Genomic DNA, 12,472 nt, shown 5'->3' with positions numbered 1-12,472 from the left:
TGGTGATTTGGTTATACAGCTGTTTAAGGTTAACAGCAAGCTTTACTAGAAGATAAAAAAATAGTAAATATTAATTGTCACCTACAACAAGACATAAAGATGATAGATAATTAGGTAGGTAGGTAGGTAGGTAGGTAGGTAGGTAGGTAGGTAGGTAGACAGACAGAGAGATAGATTGCCTGACTGTTGATAGATCCTGACACAATATTGTATTAGAAAGAAAGACATTTGAGAGAGAAATAAGGAGGGTGGTAAGAGAACAGAGACATAGTAAGAAGACAAATATAAACAAGTACATTAAATATACTATAAATATACGGGATGCCAAAAATATGCCCAATATTACATATGCTGACTAAAAGGCAAGACCAAACACCCAATGCACTAACTGTCAAACTATCACTAACATCATGCGGAAGTAGTTGGACAAAGGTTACGTTTACAGCAACAAGAAAAGGAAAGAAAGCCAACAACATCTTACACGTGGCTCTCCGAGCTTTGGCAGGTTCACTGGTCAGGTCGTGCAGGACAGCCTGGACGGTGACCTCATACTCCGTGTTAGGAAGGAGGCCGGTCAGCTGCACATCGTTCACCGTTGGCCCCACCTGCATCTGCTTATGGAAATGCCAGAGGTGAAGAAGACATTCGAGTCAAATGCTCCTACTTTCTGGGAGATGCAGCAGAAGCCTGTTCGGAACAGGCTTCGGTCGTTAGAACACAGGTTTTATGTTCAAATATAAGAACTGCATTTTTTTTCTTTCATGTCAATTTTTTTTTTTAATGTGTTACGGGTCACAAACCTTATTTCCATTTTTGTTTGGGGTATGACGTCATAAACTGATTCACAGATGCTGTAGACCTATAAAGTCTGAGAAAAGCTAAGTGATTGAGGAACAGACAACTCTCACCTCCTTGGGTTTCATGGCTTCTGGGGCTCTCACGGGGTGGTGCGACACAGTGTAGCCAGTAGCTCCTCCCACAGGCTGCCATTGCACGTGCATGGTGGTGGGGCCAACATCATAAATGTTCAGGCTAACCACAGGCACCGGCACTGTGGAAGTACGAAGGAAGACCTCAGTTGATAAATATATATGCACTAAATAGAAAATATATTGCTCAAGAAATTAATGAGTTACTATAGTTCCCTCCACCCATAGAAACCCAACGTCTATGCTCATTGTACTTCATTCCCCGGGATACACATTCCAACTTTTAACTAGAGGGAAACTCTCAAAGTTCAGATTACAAATGGCATTCCACTGAAACCATATAAAAGCCAAAATAGATAAACTTTCTAAGACTTTAATCCCTTTTTCTGGAACATCACTAAGCTAACTATGTTTATTCTTTCGTCAAAGAACTTCAGACAGAAGTTACCAACACATTATTTCATTTCATTCTTTAAAAAAAAAAAGAAAAAAAAACATACTTAAGATGTAAGTTTCACACTTCAGTGACTGGGACACGGTGGATTTGTCAGTAGCTGGCAAAAAGTCTCACACAGGCCATCACCTGTTTGCCTTGGAGATGAAATGCTGGGCTATGTCCCTGTTGCTGTTTCCCATGTGACTTACGGGTTTTCTCTGTGCCCTTCAGCGGCTCGCTGTATTCATCTTCAACCACAGAATACACATTCACCACATATTCAGTCTCAGGCTTCAGATCTTTCAGCACTGTGCTGGTTTCTAGTCGACTCACATAAAACTGGGAGGGAGAATGAAAAGAGTAAAATTCAACTCTGTTCTTTTTGATGGACCTCTGAACAGCCACTTTGCAGGAGTTCAGAAGGGATCCCATAAGGCTTTGCCTCTTATTTGGAGAAATTACTAGATTGCAGTGAGATCTCAGGTGATCACATAATTTATTCTCCCAGCTATCATATTCGTGTTTGTAAAACTAGTAAAATGTGTCATCTTTAAAATGTGTCCCTTGCCAACTTTATGAGTCTGGTCCAATTAAATAGATGAATCAATTAACTCCTATGAAAAATTGCACTGATATTCTGCAGTACTTAGAAACCATTAAGAACATTTTTAAAAAGCTGTTTTCCTTTCATGAAGTCCAAACAGAAGTGCCTGTCTTGAGAGGAACAGAGAGTACCATTCTTCATTCATCTTTTGTCTCTCGCCCAACATTCTCCTCTGAGCTCTAATGAGGAGCACCCAGTCTCAGCTTAAGGAAGGACTGCTTAAGTGTGATCGGCTCACCTCCTGGCGTTTTCCTCCAGAAACAGGGTAATATTCCACCTTGTATCTGTCCACACTGTCAGAAGGGGGTGTCCAGCTCACTCTAAAAGAACGGTGAGTTCTTTCTGAAATAACTAGGTTGGTCGGTGCTTCCAGGTCACCTGTGTGTGGAGATAAAAGATACACACTCTTCATTTCTGTAGCAGGATAATGAAACAGGAAATTAGATTGAGAAGCTACTGATCTGTATAGAAGATTTTGCAGCCTTCCCTTAACAAGGGAATTAAATAACGAATCTGTACAGAGGCCCATTGCCTATTGACCTCTCTGAACAAATGCTCAAAGGGTTCCTTAGTCTCAGAAGATTCAAACTAGAGTTTATTGTCCTTCTTTTTACATGATATCCTGTTTTTTATGAAACCACTAGTTAAAATGTCACCTAGACCCAAAACCTCTGAGTAATCTCTGACACCCTCTCCTTTCTTAACCCCTTCCACCCATCCATCAGTAGAAAAGACCTAAATCTGGACAATTTAACTTTTCTGTGGTCTGAGGCTAGACCAAGTTCACTACTCCATGACTATTTCTGTGTATGTTGTTTTCAATGAAGATAACACTAGTTGCTTTTCTATGTTGAGTTTTCTCAAGGCACTTCTTGTGTGTTTAAATATAAGTAAGTAATAAGAAAATCTAATTATGTTTTACTTAAGAATGAATGAAAACAAACAAATATTAATATTTTAAAATATGGGAATAGTCATTTTTAAATAGCTTGTGGTTTCTGTGGGTAAATATGAGTGAAATAATTAATACATAACAGTATCATGAAATAACAATAAAAAATGGACATGATAAATACATTAAGACCAACAGCAAGATGTTGCAAATAATAACTCAAAGAGAAAGGAGTTACTCCTAAGAGTCCATGAACATGGCAAATCACTGTCATATAAGGTCCTTAGGGTGAGTATGTCTACTCTTAGCAACCTAACCTTCATTGTACTTGGGTCAAAGTCAAGCTTGCAAAATTACCAAGTAGTTTTACTGTCTGGGAAACTTCAGTGAATGCTACTATTACATAGTTGATTAAAAAAAAATAAAGAAAAAACAGATAAAAGATGTTTTCATCCCCACTCAGAGTGGACTCCAACTGAATAAAAGAGACAATTCTCTCAGCGAACCCAAAGCCAAAAGCCTACAAATTCTGGCTGCCCAGCTGGTCTATTTCTCCAGGGAAAAGGTCAGTCTGTTGTTCACAATCCAAAAGAGAAAATCTGAAGGAGTTTGGAGACAGAAGTTCAAGAAGGAACATGAAAAATATATGTGGATGTAACCAAGGACACAAACCTTGTGAAGCCCTTCTGTCACACTGTTTACTGAGTTCACTCTACTTCTCTGAGACGACTGTAAGCTAATGACAGGCAGTTGCTGCACTATCTACACGTTTAAGAGAAATGACCTCATACTCTACGGATCATGGATTTATTGTCCGTTTTGCAAAACCCTTCTATGTTGGTGCTTTCGATGTCCAATCGTAAGGTTTGCAGAAACATTAACCATTCTGGGCCCTTCCTTGTCGCTGCAAACCCAGCTCTGAAATTCTGTTTCTAAAACGTAATCCCCTGACATGGTTACCTCATTCAAAACCCACAACAGCAGCTCTAGCCATTTGACCCTAACTAGGTAACCTCTCCAGATCTATGTCTTCTCATGATTTCGAAAGGCCTAAGCTTTAAGGCCTTCACATTCAGGGTTTAGCAGAGTATAGAATAAACTGACAATATACAGCTGAGGAAAGCAGAGCAGACAGAAGATGCATCTCCCAGTCCTATAGCATTGGGAAGCTGGGAAGAGCTACCAAACATTCCATAGTGAGCCAAGTTTGTCAACGTGCCAGTCATAGCCACCTGAGTGCCATAGCACCAACGTGAATCTGCTTCACTCCTCAGCAGGTCTGAGCTAGAAAAGGAGCGTCCTTGACTCTTGCCCTCTCTTTTGTCTCCTCCGACTTTTGTATGCATTGACCTAGCATATAACCTAGATAAAGCCTTAAATAATCTAGAAGCCACTTTCTAGTTTGGTGCCACCCCAGCACACCCCCTAAAAAAAACATTTATAAATGAACTACTAAAAAATAAAGTAGCAATGCTTAATTAGAAAGTTCCTCAGAGCAGACATTCAGCACCAGTAGTGACTATTCTGAGAAAGTCTGGAACCACTTCTACTATTTTTATGAGGTTAAATTAATTCTAACTTCCCCAAAACCAAAACAAATTAACGGAAGGCAGTTTTACCATGATACTCCTATATAAAAAGAAAGGGATTTTCGCATGTAACAAGGACCAAATTTTATAATTAAATTTCCCAAAGTCTTCGCTTGTTTACTAAGTACCAGATGCAGACATTATAAATCTCGATGTTATATTTAGCCACCACAACTCAGGGGATGCTCCTGGCATCTGGAGGGGCAGAGGCCTCTAAATGCCACTGAGCGTTTCAGGAAGTCTCCACCCAAATATACCAGCACCCGGCTAAGCTTACCAGGGCCCTTGACACTGTTACACAAGTTGATGGTGAGGTCGTCCACGATCTTGGTTAGCGAATCGAAATCTGCCACATTGTACGCGTGGATGTCATCTGGGTCAGTGGCGATCATCTTTAACTCAGCTTCGTCAGCGTTCTTAATACCTTGGAAGACAGTTAAGCACAAGTTGAAAGCACCTTTCAGAAAAATTAACGGAATGAAGCAAATAACTTCAGACCATTTCTTTTTACAAGTGTTCTAGCACTGTGTCTATATTAGGAGGTGTGTGTGTGTGTGTGTGTGTGTGTGTGTGTGTGTGTGTGTGTGTATGTATGTGTGTGCGCGCAGATGCCCACAAAGAGCTTTGTGAGCCACCTGATATGGGTGCTGGGAATGGGACTCAGGTATTCTACAAGAGCAGTGCCATTCTTAACTGCTCAGCCATCTCTCCCTCTTAATAGTATTTTTAAATATAAAAATCACTTTATTGTAATGAGCTCATAAAAACATGGCAGAGCTATATTTTCTCTAGATACATGTAGTACCTTTCCCTACTCTGGAACTACTTTTTGTAGACAAATGCTGGGTTTTGGTGTGTTTTGTTTTGTTTTGTTTTAGTTTCTGATTTCACTACGCTCTGATGCTTCTCTGATATTCCTAAGTCTTGATCATTCCAAGACAACTTGATCTGAAATTAATAGTATGTTTATCCATTTGTTATATAATATCAGTTCCTTTCTTGCTAGATTTTTGTTTGGAAGGGTCAAGAATTCTATTACCCTCTGGTTTGAGTGAGTATGGTAATCCAATAATATTTTTTAACTACAAAAAAAAATAATAAATCTTCCGCACACCCACCACCCCAGGGCGTCACTACCTTCTCCAGTGCTTACCAATAGCAAACAGCTCCACGCCATCATCCTTGAGTTTCTTGGATGGAGCCTCCACGTCATCTTGTGATTTTCCATCAGTAATAAGAACTCCAATTTTTCGAGCACGCGGCCTCATGCCAGCCTGAGTCTTGAAGCTCTGTTGGCGGATGAAATTCAGAGCCATGCCTAGTGGGGTTTTAAAAGACAGCCAGTCGTATCATCTTTCAGCTACCTGCCTGACCAAAAAAAAAGCACATGCCGAAACTACACCAAAACATCCTGACTCACCGGTGAGGGTATTTCCTCCTTTGTACGGTAAGTTGGCCACAGCCTGTAATAAACTCTTCTTGTCTCTGTGAGCATTTAACTGCCACTCTGTTCTGGGGTCTCCACTGTACTGAGCGAGAGCTACAATAACAGCACGAACGTCAGGTTTTATAAAAGACCATAAGGAAATTGTTAAAGGTCTTCAGTATTGTCGGAACCTACCAATCTGTACTCTCTTGGGACCAATTTCAAAGACTTCCACAATGCGAGAAATGAAGCTTCTCACAGTTCTAAAATTTGCGCGGCCAATGCTCCATGACCCATCCACCAGCAACACAATGTCTGCTTCGGCTCTGGTGAGGCATTCCATCCCTGACACAGCAAGGGTGAGACAGGACAGTAAGGGGCATGTAGTTGGCAGGATGCCCCCTATGCAGCCCCTGCCACCCAAGCTGTCTATTCCAACACTGACGCTAGGGCTTAACAATTTAAAGACACAACTACAATTTGTTAACCTGTAATAACATTCATGAGAATCCATTTCTTTAAATATCATTTCAGTGGCAAATCTCTTCTTCACCTGTGACTGTATTTCCTGACCAGCAGCATAGGCTCTAGAGATTTTAGTTAAACTATGATGGTCAGTTTGAAAGTCTCATACGATCAATACCTAAAATAAAGCATGAGAATGCACAGCTATCTAATATTAAATATTAATAATTTGATAAGATTTGGATGAGATGTAGGTAAGATGTTGCATTCTTCAGACATTAGCAAATAAGTATTAGATAACCTAATTAAAGGTATAAATGATAAATTATTCCAGTGATTATAATAATTAAGCTACCAGGTAACTATTACGTGTTATAAAGGGTTAGACACATGATTCTCAAAATCTAATCTTTCTGAAGTAAAGACATGTTTTGAAAACCTGAAATACTGTTATATCGTTTCATTGTTAACTGTTTAACTTTTTCACCAACTATAGGTAGAAATTAGGTAAATTCAGACAGCAGAGTTTGCACATTTAAAGAATTAAGAAAGAAGGAAGACAAATTGGAAAAGTATGCAGAGAAACATACAAATTGAGAGCTGTAGAGACAACAAACAACACAAATAAAAAGCTAAAGTGGTTTGGGAAGAGAAAATATCCCAATATCCTCAGTGACAAGCTACAAAATAAAAATATAAATCAGTTAATATCATCATAAGTCAACAATGAAACAATGCAAACTATCAAATTTGACACTTTCTTTTATCCATCTTTAACTTTAAATGTTTTTCTCTAGAAGCTTGTGACCCAGCTATAAACTTCCCCATCTATTACAATGTTATCTGATCATCTTTACATCACTTTTAAAATGAAAGAAAATTAAGTATAAGTAATACTCATCACACTACCAATTACAAAAGCTCCATCTGTGCATTACTTTTCTCAAGGTGGAAGATGCCAAAGTACTGTTCTAGGACCCACATCTTTAAAGCCTTCTCCAGCTCTGCTATGACCGACTGGTTTTAGTAAATAATTTTTCTAAAGTTTAGAAGTAAAATCTCCTTCCTACTCTCACCTTTAATTCTATTAAATGCTGGCTTTGCTTACATCAAAGCTGTAATTATGGCAAGGGACAGCACATCTAAAGGGCTTGGGCTACCATTTTGTTCCAAATCATGAGTGCACACTTTCTGTATAAAGCCTTCTTTCTCAACCCAAGCAACCATCAGAGTAAAAAAACATATATATTTTTTAAAAAATGTATCACTAAAAAGAAAAAAATAGAAAGTATAACTACTGTTCTTACACTTCATAAAAACTAATTTTTAAATAATACAGTATTTAATTAATATAAAACTAAAAAGAGAAGCCAAAAAAAGGCTCAACTGGATATTTGAAGCAGTTTTTACAAACATAAAATAGTATGTGAATTATTTAAATTTTAGTGAAACATTATAATTACTTGTCATTGTTTAATAACCTAACACTTCACATGTAAGACTTTCATAGTACTATTTTCCCTTAAAAATATAACTTAGTTTCTTACCAGAAGATAAAAATGGTGTCACAGTTGTGTCAGAAAGAGTTGTCATTTCTTGCCCAATGAGTGGTAAGCTTTCTCCTCCATCAAACATCCCAAAAACATTCACTCTGTAGGTGGTTCCTGCCCTGAAATAGTGATATGCAGAGTGGGTGTGGACCATGGTCTCAAAGGAGTGGTCTTTGTTTTGTTGAAGACACTCATCCTCACTAACCAACTTTTACCCAGAGGAACTTGAAATGTTCAGTATTGGGGAAGAAGAAATATAGTTGCCATCACATTCCAGCTTGGTACTGAGTAATCCCGGGAAACTAGCCACCCGGCATTCCAGGGAGGTCTGGGGATTTACTGCACCACCTCTGGGCTGGCTCTGCTTCCACAGGCAGCATCCCCTGTTATGCCTCTCACTGTGGGGAAGAGCAAGCTGCCTTGCTTCTGCTGCCTTTGAGATGGAGGCTTTAAGATGATTGAAACGTTCTGTGTCTGCAAGATGACCTAAGACACCCAGCACTGGGCGATGTCAAACAGTGACCTCGCTGAATTTCATCCTGCCTACTCAAGTGATAATGAACAGCAAACATTACACAGTTGTCAACATTACTGAACGAACAAGAGGAATGTACAGTAACACATTTAGGTCACTGGGCGAGTGTGGAATACTGTTCAAACTCACACCCCCTTGTTTTCCAAATCACTGTCTGAAACTAGACCTTTAATCAACCCTACACTCTTTTGCCAGCTGGCAACAAGCACAGACTCTGGCCTTTGAGCTCCAGCATGCCTCACTGCAGGGACACCCACACTGGGGGGATCTCAGAATGAGTCACCTGGACATGCATTTTCACATGACTACAATGGCAGTGAAACTATGTGAGATGGACATGTCAAAAGTCATTCCTGATCACTTAATTAAAAAAAAAAATGTCTAGAAAATGAAAAGTATTTGTCCAACTTTAATTCTTTGCTAGTTTCTGCAAACACATGGTAGTTTTTTTGCGTAAAACCTACTAATGTATATAATGGATGCAATCTCTATCACAAACATAATTTATTCCTACCTAAGCTCCTCCAGGACAACTGTGTTGTCATATGGTCCAAGGACCAATTCCCCAAGTCTTCTGTCATCGCCTGTAGGGTGGAATGTGACTTTGTACCCTTTCACTTCCCCAGGGGCAGGCTCCCATGTCACTCTGAAACTTGACATCGTTGGGTCAGAAGTTTTGAGGTTTCTTGGTGATTTAAATCGAGAGGCTGTAAAAATAAAAGGGTCTTTTAAAATATATATATATATTATCAATAAGATAGGTGTAAGTGTTTTGTATTAGCTCCCACCAAAATGTGTGTGTATGTATGTTTAAGAAGAGTCAAGTCCTATAGCGCAAAATGCCAAGTTCAATAAAATCCCTGAGAAATGGAGTTCTGCTCGAGCAGATACACAGTCAGTCCTCAGAATTCAGGTGAGTTTGGGGTTGTTACATTAGCAGGCAGAATGCATTTTATCAGGAACTAGATTTAAAAAAAACATCTAACATAATAATTAGACTTTCCATCTAGTAAATATGGTCTAATTTATTATAAATTTAAAATGTTCGTATATGCGGTGCTGAAGCTTTGCTCCAGAAGCTCGTTTCTGTTGGGTAAATACTCTCTATATAACTCGACCTCCAGCCCCAGATTCAATTGGAAATGTTTACAAGTGAAATAGAGGCACTGCAGCCTTCTCTTGAAATGCACCGTACTCTCTCCCCCAAAGGCATCATTGATACTGTTCTTGTAGTATACCTGTTGTTCCAGAGCCTTGCCTAAGCTTTCCTTCTCCGGTCTTATACATCGGGAGAACTGTGATGTCGTATGTGGTCTGGGGTTGAAGTCTCTTCAGCACTGTTGAAGTGACTGTGGGCGGCACCTTAGCAACCATCTGTCTGCCCCCCTTCTGGGGACGGTACACAACACGGTAGTTAACAGCTTTCCCTGGTGCTGGTTTCCACGTAACTCTCATCGTGTGCTCTGTTTCTTCATCCACTTTTAAGATTTTGGAATCTTGGGATACTGTAAAATGAAGGGGAAAAATGTACAGTATGTAAAGAGAAAACATTCTTGTCTGCCTCTTCCTTCGTGTAACAAGAAACTCTGAACTCTTACGTGTGGACACAGGTAACTGGCTTAGCCTTGTAGTCTCTTGTGTTCGTGATGGCATGTGAGCCTAATCTGAGCATGGCCTCAGCAGAATGCTTTTGCTTTACCCAGTTAAGACGAAAAAAATAGAAATTCATATTGCAGGGATTTCCTATTTGCATTCTAGAGACTTTAGTAAAGAAAAACATCAATCTCCAAAGATGTGGTTTTAAATGTTTTTTGATTGTGTCTTATCTGTAAAGAATTCCCCTAGTAACAATGACACAGGAATACTAAAGATCAAAAATAGGGAGTTAAAATTTTTATTCAGTTCTTTTCAGGAGCTAAAATCTGCAAATGACTGACCAACGTTAGTATGGCTGACACTAACCTTGTCGCCACATGTGTGTAAGACTATGAACACAAAACAAGCAAGTCCAGCACATAAAACCATCTCGAAAGCTAGTAGAAGAAAGCAAACACATCAAGTATTTTAAGAAATTCTGTGTATTAGTATCTGTCTAATGCACAGCTAACATTACTAAACTATCTCTTTTACTAATATTTCACTATTACAAGTAACTGTTAGAAACAGATCACCCAATATCTTCAAACAGCCAGGATCTCCTTTCTTATAATTGATGAGTTTATCAGCAGGCTTGGTTAAGTCAAGGCAAGATTCTTAAGACTCAAAGACTCACAAGAACTTTTAGAAGGCACTAGAGCTGAAGGAAACAAAACCAACTGCCTTTCCCAATTTTCGGGGAAACTTTTGTATTTGAATAGATGAGAGCCATAATGAAACAGCTTTAAGATGGGGAGAATAAAAATTTTGTTGAGACAGTTTTTAGGCAATGGGCATCGCTTATCTAAAAGGCACCAGCGATCCCTGGGACTTTAGGAAGACGCTCAGCTGGCTCTACGGTTGGCGATTTTATTGCTATGATGTCTCCACGCACCAACACAGGCAGGTAGGATCCAGATGGAGCCCTGTGGTTTTCCTGACAAGATGGAGGGAGCCACAAGCGGAGCCCTTCAGTAGCACGCATGCCATGAACTGAATGCTCCGCAAATGTACAGACCTTCTTTGAATGCCCAACCCAGGGTAAAGCAGGGCCTATGTGTGAGGAAAGTACCGCAAACTAGGGAATGCTCCACCCAAAACAAGCAGAACCGCACCTGAGGCTCATATGTGGTCAGAAAGGTTCCCTGAGCCAGAAGACCAAACCTCAGAATTGTGGTGATATCATGTAGATTGTTAGTAGGTGATTGCCTCAATAACAAAGCAAAGGTGTTTCTAAACTAAAATGGGGCTTAAACTAAATTACAAAAAAAAAAAAAAAAAAAAAAAAAAAAAAAAAAAAAAAAAAAAAAAACCTATTTCCAAATAACTACATTCTACACAGGGGGGTAGGCCCAATGTTTATAGTAATACACTGTCCAGAATCCATCAAGTTAAGACTCACAATATCTGGATTCAAATAAAAAAACATTAGGGATATCAAGAAGAACAAAATAATGACCTAAATTATGGTTGTAATAATTGTGTCCTCCTTAAAAATCATGTTGAAGCTTTAACCTCCAACATTGATACTTATAGGTAGGAACTTAGGGGAGGAAATTTCAGTTAATTGTAGGGTTTCTGTAGATGAAGTCCTACTCTAATGAGATTAGTATCCTTAGTAGAGAAAGTGGAAACATGACTTCATGCTAGCTCTCCCCAACTCCCATCTCTCATGTAAAGAACCTAAGTGTGTTGTGTGTGTATGTGTGTGTGTGTGTGTGTGTGTGTGTGTGTGTGTGTGTGTGTTTGTAGGTCATGATACCAGAACAAAAGGAGGATAGTGAGAGGAAAGGAAGAGATTTTGAGGGAGATAGGAAATAGAGTAATAAAAATACTTAGGATTTGAGAGTAGTAAAAGGGAACAAACTAGAAAAAGAAAGAAAAGAAATTTGGAGGCAACTGATGGTAGCAGTCTGGGGAGAACAAATGACAATGTGTGAGGCCAACAGATGAAGATGCCACAGTGAAACCCGTTACTTTATATGTCAGCCTGAAAAATATTGTTTACACTGTATCTTACAGTAAACAAAAAATGAAAACTCTCCTTGGAGTATGGCAAGTCATCTTTGTCAGATATAAAATTCTCAAATTTTCTTCACACAATTTACAACTGAGAAAAATGGAAAGTTAAAGTGGCTAAAACACAAACTTTTGTTCTCAAAAGAACAGAATCCCAAACTTCCAAATCCTTTATGAACTTCAAAGTGTTAATAGCAGGTGTTAATAACACCTTAAGGTACTCTGTGGATAAACTGTGTTTTTGTGTTTTTATCAACTCTTTAGCAATAAAGAAACTGAAGTGAGATAAGGTGCATAAAATCTCATCTCGTTTTTAACGGGAAATTTTATACATATGTATATATAATTGGTATATATATATATATATATATATATATATATATATATATATA

At 38.9% G+C, this 12,472-nt stretch overlaps 1 protein-coding gene across 1 annotated transcript in view; it reads right to left on the bottom strand.

Annotated features, from left to right (window-relative positions):
• The window catches only part of Col12a1 (collagen type XII alpha 1 chain), a 114,988-nt gene that overhangs the window by 67,130 nt on the left and 35,386 nt on the right, over positions 1 to 12,472 (bottom strand). Inside the window, exons 15-25 of the mRNA XM_055602521.1 lie at positions 9,665 to 9,931; positions 8,941 to 9,133; positions 7,889 to 8,010; positions 6,072 to 6,221; positions 5,871 to 5,990; positions 5,604 to 5,768; positions 4,728 to 4,874; positions 2,208 to 2,347; positions 1,575 to 1,704; positions 909 to 1,051; positions 482 to 611 (exon numbers count right to left, since the gene is read on the bottom strand). Coding sequence (XP_055458496.1) covers positions 482 to 611; positions 909 to 1,051; positions 1,575 to 1,704; positions 2,208 to 2,347; positions 4,728 to 4,874; positions 5,604 to 5,768; positions 5,871 to 5,990; positions 6,072 to 6,221; positions 7,889 to 8,010; positions 8,941 to 9,133; positions 9,665 to 9,931 — 1,707 coding nt within the window. The remainder of the gene's footprint in view (positions 1 to 481; positions 612 to 908; positions 1,052 to 1,574; positions 1,705 to 2,207; positions 2,348 to 4,727; positions 4,875 to 5,603; positions 5,769 to 5,870; positions 5,991 to 6,071; positions 6,222 to 7,888; positions 8,011 to 8,940; positions 9,134 to 9,664; positions 9,932 to 12,472) is intronic.

Source organism: Psammomys obesus, unplaced genomic scaffold (assembly GCF_907164565.1).
Source record: "Psammomys obesus unplaced genomic scaffold, mPsaObe1.curated_primary_1811, whole genome shotgun sequence".
Lineage (NCBI taxonomy): Eukaryota > Metazoa > Chordata > Mammalia > Rodentia > Muridae > Psammomys > Psammomys obesus.
The sequence above is the reverse complement of the archived record's forward strand: the minus strand, read 5'-3'. Positions and strand labels throughout refer to the sequence as shown.